Raw genomic sequence first — 10134 nt, 5'->3', positions numbered from 1 at the left:
AGTCCAAGGGGTCTGGCCTGGGCCCAGCCCGAAATGGTTACATAGACTCGTCCCCCCCGTGGACCCACCACCTGCAGGAGGAACAGGAAGGGTCTGGTGCATTGTGGTTTAGGGCAGCAGACCAAGGCGGGGGCCTTGGCTGTCTGATCCCCGACAAAAGCCGGCTTTTGGGACATGGTATGTCATCTCTCTGGTGGGGAAGGAGCCAGAGCTTGTGGAAGAGGTTGAGCATTACCGGCTTGATATAGTTGGCCTCACCTCGACACATAGCTTCGGGTCTGGAACCCAAGTCCTTGAGAGGGGTTGGACACTGTCTTTCACCGCAGTTGCTCCGAGTGAGAGGCGGAGGGCCAGGGTGGGCTTTTTGATAACCCCCAGACTCTCAGCCTGTACGTTGAGGTTTAACCTAGTGGACGAAAGGGTTGCTTCCCTGCACCTTCAGGTCGGGGATGAGTCCTGACTGTTGTCTGCGTTTATGCGGCAAACAGCAGTTCAGAGTACCCACCCTTTTTGGAGTCCTCAGTAAGGGTGCTGGATGGTGCCCCGACTGTGAACTCCATTGTCCTACTGGGGGACTTCAACGCTTATGAGGGCAACGACAGCATGACCTGGAGGGGCATGATTGGGAGGAACGGAAGGCCCGACCTGAACCCGAGTGGTGTGCAGTTATTGGACTTGTGTGCAAGTCGCAGTTTGTCCTTAACTAACACCATGTTTGAACAATAGGGATGTCCATCGGTGCACATGGCACCAGGACATCCTAGGCTGTAGGTCTATGATCGATTTTATAGTCGTATCATCTGACCTGCAACCATATATTCTGGACACTCGGGTGAAGAGAGGAGCTGAGCCGTCAGCTGATCACCATCTGGTGCTGAGTTGGATCAGATGGCAGGGGAAGATGCCGCGCAGACCTGGTAAGCCCAAACAAGTAGTGAGCGTTTGCTGGGAACGCCTGGCGGAAGAACCTGTCAAGATGATCTTCAACTCCCACCTCCAGCAGAGCTGTGACCGCATCCCTGGGGCTGTGGGGGACATTGAACCCAAATGGACCATGTTCTGCTCTGCCATTGTTGAGGCGGCTGTTGTGAGCTGCGGTTGTGAGGCTGCTGGGGCTGGTTGCAGCGGTTATCCCCAAACCTGCTGGTGGACACCAGAGGTGAGGGGAGCTATCAGGCTGAAGAAGGAGGCCTACAGGTCATGGCTGGTCTGTGGGTCACCAGAGGCAGCTGAACAGTACCAGCAGGCCAAGCGGTGCGCAGCCATGGCAGTCGCCGAGGCAAAAACCCGGGCGTGGGAGGAGTTCGATGAGGTCATGTCGCTGAGCTGTCATCATTGAATGGTGGAAGAAATACTTTGTGGAACTCCTCAATCCCACCAACACATATTCCATGGAGAAAACAGAGTTGGGGGAGTACTGGGGGGGGGGGGGGTCATCCAATCTCCAGGGCAGAAATCGCAGGTGCTCGATATTTCATGATCACAATGACATTTTCCCTCCTGTGTCACTTCTTTGTGATGCCATATTAAAGTAAGAAGCCATCACGTATATCTAGCTTGACGGCTAACAACAGCTACGCCAACAAAGCAACAGATAATTGACCAAAATGTGTTTAACAGTGTTCTTTACCAGGCCTTACGCTCAGGAATCCACACACACTTTGAGCTGAGCTAGAAACAAACCAACGCATCTGTTCGGCGATTTTTACTACAACTGCATCTAATCAAACTTTATTGGTTATAAATGTTCATACTCCATAGTTTCAAGATCATTTACTGTTATTGATAAGCCTAAGAAAGAAGACTATCGTTTCGCTGAGCACTAGTTTGCATTGTGATGTTGTAAGAAGTCTTGTCACGTATGTTAGCAAAGATTGGGGACGACATCGATGCATGCATGCAACTCTTTAATGAACCTTGATTATTTACTTTAGGTAATAAAGTGCATTGCTTTCCATGTATCAATTCTAGGGGATTTGTAAATGACTTTATATTCTTGTTAAGTTTACCATTTTTACAAATCAAGGACTTCAGGGTTGATTACAATTTGCAGGTGAAATTTGAAAATTACACAGTTGTCCGCTAAATGCTAAAAAGATGCTAACGTGCAAACTAGTTTTGCAGATCTTTCCATGTAAACAAACTTGAGTCGCAGATTTAGAGGGAACTGCCAGAGGAGGGATCCAGCTCATGTGCGTTCACTGGCTCTTCCGCTTCATCATCTGGTGATGAGGAGGATGAGCAGCATGAGCTCTGACATGATTCCACAGGACTCCCAGAGTCGTCCTCCTCATCGTTGTCGCTCCGCTGCTCTGTTGGAACAAATAATAACACCAATATGTTAGGGAAACTCCAGCATGTGTGTGTGTGTGTGTGTGTGTGTGTGTGTGTGCTCTTGCAGTGAGTACATTCACCCTCTAGCAACTTCCTCTGGATCAGCGGGAGGAACTCAGAGGCCTCAGGATTCTGGGGCTCAAAGATGAGAACTGGAGGGAGGAGGAGAACGCAGCAGTGACGGGCGTCTCTGGTGGGGGTTCAGGAGCGGATGGATACTTACTCATCTGACACAGACTTCTGGCCAGCTGCAGGTCTCCATCCCTCACAGCTTGAAGGAACTGTAACCAGTAAATGAGAAATATGGTTCTGCTCTCAACAGAAGAGTCATGACCAGGGGTCCTTCCCTGTACCTCCATCATCAGTCCGACAGGAGCCTTCAGCGCCTCATCATCCTCTTCCCCAGTCGATTCCTTTGACCTCACTGGGGGTGGAACATGTGGAAACATCTCATTTCTCTCTGTCTCTCTTTGAGTTTTTGATTAAATTAATACACCAGCCGACCTGCTGCTGCCGCACCTGGGGGACATATTCTCTCGGTGGACGTCATTTTCAGCTCTTCATCAGGTGGTGCTGCAGCTTCTTCACACCTGGACACACATTTAGGATTTGACTCTGTGGTGGCTTTGACTGGTATGGCCCCCCCTACCTCTCCTCACCTCCTGCCAGCTGTGCCTCTCGACGGACTGATGACCCACTCCGATGTTTGGCTGATGGATTCAGACTGTTCACAATCTACAGAACCGAGCACGGAAAGAAAATTAAATCTTCTCAAGAATCTAAATGAAAGTTTGTAGCACCAGTATCAGATGCTGACTGGGTGTAAAGATGAGAAGCTGAATCGGTCCAGTTGTATCACGTCCTGAGACATGGGCAGCAGCATCTCGAGATTATGACCAAACAACAAAAGCAGGCAAGAAAAACTGAAGAATTGAAAAAAGTTTGAATGATGAAAAACTGATGAAACTCACATGAACTACATTTCCAGATATTCATCATTTTGTGATGGGGTTCCTGTTTATAATTGTCGTGGTTCCTAAAATGTTTATTCCATAAAAGAACAAAACAAAGCAAACGCAGGCTGCGTGGGGCCAACTCATCACGTAGATGAGTTCCAAACATCAGCAAATCCAGCAAGAACCATTTTTAGATAATTTTATTTAAACATCGAGATAATTTTCTAAAATACTGTCTCATGATAAATGCTAGAAATGCTACTAGCACAAAAGTCCCCTTGTGAGTCTTTAGCAAGCTCAGAATGTTAATACTGATGTTCTTTAGATTAGGAGAATGAGCTGTGTGAAGGTAATAAACAACAAGAATTCACGTTTGGGCTTGCGGTCGTGGCACTGCTTCATTAAGATGGAACCTTTAATGATTCGTCGGATGTCCAGGGGACAGTTTTCCTCCAGCACGTCACAGAAACAGGTAAAAACTGCATTTTTTATCTCCTCATTATGCTGATCTTTATATCGTTTATGTTCAGTATTATTATGATTTTATTATACATATACACACATATATACTGAATGTGTGTGTTTGTGTGTATGTATAGTTATGTGTAGCAGCCCTTGATCCTGTCCACACAAACACCAAAGTGTCAATACTAATGTAATAATGTCATATGTGATGTGATCTCTTTCACCACTCTTTATTTATTTCTAACCTTTAATTGACCTCTGTCACAGACTCTGACCAAACCCATTTTCCTAGATGAACAAACATCCATCCCCGAGCTGCTGGAATGATCAATAGCTCTCACAATACAATAAAGGAGAGTCACACTCCTTCACATTTTATTCTGAAAAGACAAAAACCTCATCTGAGTGCTTTATGCGCGGACTCTCACCATCAGGTCCGAGTGTCTCAGAGGGAGCCCCAGCCGCTAACTACATTGGAGAGATTAAATCAAGATATGAACCTGAATATAAATGCAGTATTTCCATAAATTCTTAACATAAACGATATAAAGATCAGCATGATGTGGAGAAAAGTGTTAAAATTGACTCTATCCTGCAGTTTTTACCTGTTTCTGTGACGTGCTGGAGGAAAACTGTCCCCTGGACATCCGACGAATCATTAAAGGTTCCATCTTAATGAAGCAGTGCCACGACCGCAAGCCCAAACGTGAATTCCTGTTGTTTATCACCTTCACACAGCTCATTCTCTGAGTGTAAATGAACGTCAGTATCAACATCCCAAGCTTGCTGAAGAGTCACAAGGGGACCTTTGTGCTAGGAGCATTTCTAGCATTTTTATTCTACTTTCCTGCTATGGGTTCATTTTCATGGGTTGTCGGTGAAGAACCCCGACCGCGGCTCACCTGCTCACGGCGACACAGCGACTCCACCTCGCGATACCTGGAAGCTTTCACTTCCTCCGTGCTGTTACGGAGTTTTCTGCTGGTTAGTTAGCTTAGCAACGCCACCCGTCACCATGACAACGGATCAACCTTGACGCGCTGCCTGGACCCAGGTACTCCTCAGGAGCTCACTATAGCAACCGCTAGTCAGTTTTTCTCAGCTATGAGAAACTGAGCTCCCGGGCCTTCACACTCGAAACTGAGACCCGAGACCTGGAACCCAGATCAGGAGCGCACCTCCACGAGAGCTGAGCCCTTATGATGGATAAATATTTCAACTGTGAAAAATTCCAAACATTCAGTACATTTTTATCTATTAGTTTATGTTAAATGTTGTGTATTATTTTCTGGTTTGTGATTTTTAAGATATATTCATTGAAGTCGGGGCTGCACGGTGGTGCAGTGGTCAGCACTGTGGCCTCACAGCAAGAAGGTTCCGGGTTCGAGTCCCGCCTCGGGCGCGGGATCTTTCTGGATGAGTCTCCATGTTCTCCCTGTTCCTGTGTGGGTTCTCTCTGGTACTCCAGGTTCCTCCCACAGTCCAAAGACATCAATTTAGGGACGAGGCTGATTGATTCTCTAAATTGACCGTAGGTATGAATGTGAGTGTGAATGGTTGTTCGTCTCTGTATGTTGGCCCTGTGATGGACTGGTGACCTGTCCAGGGTGAACCCCGCCTCTCGCCCGTAGACGCTGGGATAGGCTCCAGCCCCCCCCCCCCCCCCCCCGTGACCCTTACTAGTAAGGAATAAGCGGAAGGCAACAACAATGGATGGATGGATTCATTGAAGTCATTTTTACAAAAGCATATCCATCCATCCATTCATTCATCCATCCATCCATCCATTCATTCATCCATCCATCCATTCATTCATCCATCCATCCATCCATCATCCATCCATCCATCATCCATCCATCCATCCATCCATCAATCCATCCAGTCATTCATCCATTCATCTATCAATCCATCCATCCATCATCCAGCCATCATCCATCCATCCATCATCCATCCATCCATCCAGTCATTCATCCATTCATCTATCAATCCATCCATCCATCCATCCATCATCCATCCATCCATCCATTATCCATCCATCCATCCATCCATTCATTCATCCATCCATCCATCCATTCATTCATCCATCCATCCTTTTATCCATCCTTCCATCCATCCATTCATTCATCCATCATCCATTCATTCATCTATCCATCCATCCATCCATCCATTCATCCATCCATCCATTCATTCATCCATCCATCCTTTTATCCATCCTTCCATCCATCCATTCATCCATCCATCCATCCATCCATCATCCATCCATCCATCCATCATCCATCCATCCATCCATCCAGTCATTCATCCATTCATCTATCAATCCATCCATCCATCCATCCATCCATCCATCCATCATCCATCCATCCATCCAGTCATTCATCCATTCATCTATCAATCCATCCATCCATCCATCCATTCATCCATCCATCCTTTTTCTACCTCTTATCCTGTTAAGGGTGGTGAGAATGCAACAGTTGTCTTTCCAAACACTTATTTTCCTGTTTTCTTTACAAAATGGAGAAGATGAAAATACATGGATTTTGATCTGAAAGGGTTAGAAAACATTAGCTCAGTCCAAAAAAATCAAATAGAAATCAATATTATTGGTTATAATAAACTTGCACAAAGGAGAAATCTAAACAAAGCGCTGTCAGCCACCGCATGTGATGATTCAGACGTGTGCAGGGTTTAAACAGAGCGTTAACAGGTGAACTGAATCAGGTACAGAGTGAAAAGGACCAATCAGTGCTGTCCAAAGGCGTAGGAGGAAGCGAGGTAAAAAAAAAAAAGGAATGTAAAAACAAACATTTGCATTTTCACTACACCGTCAGTCTGCAGCAGCAGCACCATGCTACACTGGCTGCTTCATTTCAGAAATGATACAATGCAGCTCTGGTGACAAAAAGTCACATTAACATACTCTGAAATAATTTGTTAAGGCCCCCCCCATCCTCATTTAACGCGTGTGTCCACCCTCTGCGTCCGCCATATTTCATTCAATAAGTGGCTGTAACTGCTACATTAGCTGCGCATACAGTGCGTCACAAGATTGAAGGTTTTGTGTGCGTGGTTTAATAGCTGCAGGTCCTCAACACTTGGCTGCTGTGTCTCATGGTTGCCCAGGAAGCTATAAAGTGTTGGACTGACAGGCCAAATGCTCCAACTTCTCACTGAGGCTAAATTAGCAGGAGATTGACAGGCTTGTTCATTTTCTGGCAGAGTGAAGCACAGTTTATAAAAACGTACGGTGAGATTTGGGCGGATAAATATGCAGGCCTTCCCCTCCCTCTCTACTTCAGCTACCTCTCTCTCAGACACACACACACACACACACACACATCAATTAGGCAGTGCAGTGGAGTTGCTCGGACTGAGTGTTCCCTCGAGCTCTCTCTCGTGTACATTGACATGCCACTGAACCGTGTGCATGTGGGTTTTTTAGTATAGGATTGTGTGTAGTCTGAGTGTGTTTCATGGGCTTTAGAGTGAAAAAGAAGACAAAGAGTCTGATAGAGAAAAGTTGGTACTCTCCCAGCAGATCAAGCCATTGAGCAAAGACAACGTCCAAAGTCACAGTTGCTTATATTTCCCGACAGCCCGCGTCTGGGTTGCTTTTGTAACATCTCCTGGGTTAACAACATTTGCGTTGTTTTTTTTGTTGTTTTTTTTAAACATATTAAATATCTTAAAGAAGTGACATCATAATTTAATGAATGAATGCAATTCAATATGAGAAAATTCTGATTTCACGATCAATATACCTGCCATCATTTGACTCATGACTCATGCGCGCCAACTCGACACCTCGTCGCGTGCATAGCAGCACACGCTCAAGGTCGGTTTGGAAGAGATGGTCATGTAATGTGAAACATGACTCAAAAGAAAGTCCCCCTCTGCTGCCCAGAAGAAAAAAGAAGAAAAGGACAGAGGATGAGAATCAAGAACAAGATAGAGGTGTGTTTGCATGATGATTTACAGTGTTTTGAACTCACCTGAGGTAGCAGCTCTAGCTATGATAGTGGCTATCCAGCTAGCTAGCTATGATAGAGGCTAGCTAGCTGGCTAGTTGATGTCTAGATAGAAGATGCTCTTATATAGCCATCACCTGAGCTACATCCCTGCCATCAACAGTGAAATTTCTCCCATTAATATTAATTATCTGGGTGTTTTCCAGATGTCATGGACACTGGGAGTGTTTAGGATGTTGAAACAAGCATGTACTCGATGTGCTAGCTCTAGCCGGCTCAAACTAAAGTTAGCTGACTGAGGTGGACTTTAGCACGAGATCAAAATCACAAAATCTAATTTTGCTTTGGGCCCCCTGAAGGTTCGGGCCGACACTGGATTCATGCAGTGAATGTGGGACCTATGGATACTGTGAAACCCAAAATCTAGGCTGACAAAGAAACAACTGTTAGCCCAGTGGCTAACATCTGTACCCAGAAACCACTGTCCCAACTCGAGATTATGAGATACAACAACAATGCTATGGCAAGGGGGTGCCAGGACAACAGGTCAGCAGGGGGACATCATCACTGATGTCATCACTGACGTTTGACACCAAGTATATGTACAGAGATTGCCTCCCCATCGGCTTACATTGTGAGGTGCAATGTGGCACAACTTTTGTTCAGCAGTGTCATGAGACGTGTATGAAAGTTTGAAGGCGATACCATTAATGCCCTAGGAGGAGACGTGTTTGTTCAGGCTCCAAAATTGGTGCAAAGTTTTAATTTATGTCCATTGTGGACTTCCTGTTGGATTTCGGTCAGGGGTGTATGGAAATTTGTAGGTCTTAATGAGATGAATAATTGACATTTGATTCAATGACACTACGACATTCCTATGGGCCATAGAGCCCCTTTCTAGTTACATATGTGGCACTGTGGAGCACATTTTGGCACTTTAGGGGTTAATTTTTACATTTTATAAAATACTTCACCAGACCTGACGTACGAGCCAAATTTGTTGCGTTTTTTAGCATGTTTAGGGGGTCAAATTGAGGTCTAAAGCGATGGAATAAGAAAGAAAGAAAAAAAGGAAGAAAGAAAGAAGAAGAACAGATACAACAAGGTCTTCACCCCCTTTGGGACTCAGGCCCTAACAAGCTGCTGCATAGTATGGCAACGGTAATCCTGGAGATGCTAGGGTACAAGCAAGACATGGACATGGAGCATTAAGGAACAATACCCTCCATGGAAGAGAAGGATAGAGGCCAAAATAAAGTCAACAAGGAGAGAAATTAGCCAGCTAGCAGAGCTGCAGTGAGGAAACACGGTGAATAAAAATGTGCCCTGGAAATACACCAAGCTATCCATACTAGAGGCACTTGAAACTGCAAACCAAGGCTAACAGCTCTGGCCACCCGACTGAAGAGACACACAAGGAGAATAAACAACATGTTCTCCACTGACCAAGCAAAAGTGTACTCCCAGTGGCAGGGGAATAACAACCAACCAGGCCCACCAAGAGCTGAGAAAGAAAAGTACTGGAAGGGCGTACGGGAAAGTGAAGCATCACACAACACCGATGCACAATGGCGAGTGGACCTGAGAACTGACCACAGAAACCTCCCAGAACAAGAACCAGTAACCATCTCAGCGGCAGAGTGTCAAAGATGAAGAGCTGGACAGCACGATATGATCCACACATACTGACTGAGGAAGCTAACTGCACTCCATGAATGCCTTGCAGTACAGATGAACCAGCTGCTATGGGATTGGATGCACCCAGAGTGGCTCACCCAGGGCAGGTCAGTCCTGATCATGAAGGACCCCCAGAAGGGCCCCGTCCCATCCAACAACAGACGGAAAATGTGGAAGTGGCTGATATCAAGAAGACCTACCAATGGCTGGAACATGCTGGACTGAAACTGACTCCTCTCTGTCCTCCTATATGTGTCATACATAAATCTTACTCATATGTGTTACTAACTCTTCTTCTTCTCCCCTCATCCCTGATCCTGGTGCTGCTGGAGGAGGCTGCAGACCTGAAGAGGCTCAAGCTACCACCCGTAGCTCCACCTGCTCACGTCCCCATCTGTCCATCAGTCTCTTCCCTTTCTCTCTCTCTTTATCTCTGTCCCACTCTTTCCTTCTGTATATCTGTCTTCCTCCATTCTCTGTCTTTGTCTCTGTCCATCAGTCTCTTCCCTTTCTCTCTCTCTTTATCTCTGTCCCACTCTTTCCCTCTGCATATCTGTCTTCCTCCATTCTCTGTCTTTATCTCTGTCCTGCTCTCTTTCCCCCCAACCGGTCAAAGCAGAAGGCCGTCCCCACTGAGCCTGGATCTGCTCCACGTTCCTGCCTGTTAAAAGGAAGGTTTTCGTCGCCGCTGTTGCAGGATGTGCTGCTGATGAAGAATTGTTGGGTGTAGATTCATT

At 46.0% G+C, this 10134-nt stretch overlaps 1 protein-coding gene across 3 annotated transcripts; it reads right to left on the bottom strand.

The window, feature by feature from the left end:
• Positions 1 to 1894: 1894 nt before the first annotated feature.
• On the bottom strand, positions 1895 to 9697 carry erich2 (glutamate-rich 2). Of its 3 annotated transcripts, none has more exons than XM_086204834.1 (7): positions 9598 to 9697; positions 2994 to 3069; positions 2839 to 2924; positions 2688 to 2758; positions 2558 to 2615; positions 2415 to 2486; positions 1895 to 2312 (listed from the first exon to the last, which is right to left on the bottom strand). In XM_086204834.1, exons 3-7 carry the CDS (start codon positions 2882 to 2884, stop codon positions 2158 to 2160), a joined length of 402 nt encoding a protein of 133 aa, XP_086060960.1. In that variant the 5' UTR covers positions 2885 to 2924; positions 2994 to 3069; positions 9598 to 9697; the 3' UTR covers positions 1895 to 2157. The 3 variants fall into 3 exon arrangements, with proteins under 3 accessions (XP_086060960.1, XP_086060959.1, XP_086060961.1); XM_086204833.1 differs by lacking the exon at positions 9598 to 9697 and adding an exon at positions 4658 to 4826; XM_086204835.1 differs by lacking the exon at positions 9598 to 9697 and adding an exon at positions 4658 to 4816 and having other exon boundaries at positions 2854 to 2924.
• Positions 9698 to 10134: the final 437 nt, after the last annotated feature.

This window comes from Aulostomus chinensis, chromosome 5 (genome assembly GCF_037954235.1).
Source record: "Aulostomus chinensis isolate RoL2024-O1b breed Wild chromosome 5, RoL_Achi_v1.0, whole genome shotgun sequence".
Taxonomy (NCBI): domain Eukaryota; kingdom Metazoa; phylum Chordata; class Actinopteri; order Syngnathiformes; family Aulostomidae; genus Aulostomus; species Aulostomus chinensis.
This window is presented reverse-complemented; position numbering and strand designations above follow the sequence as displayed.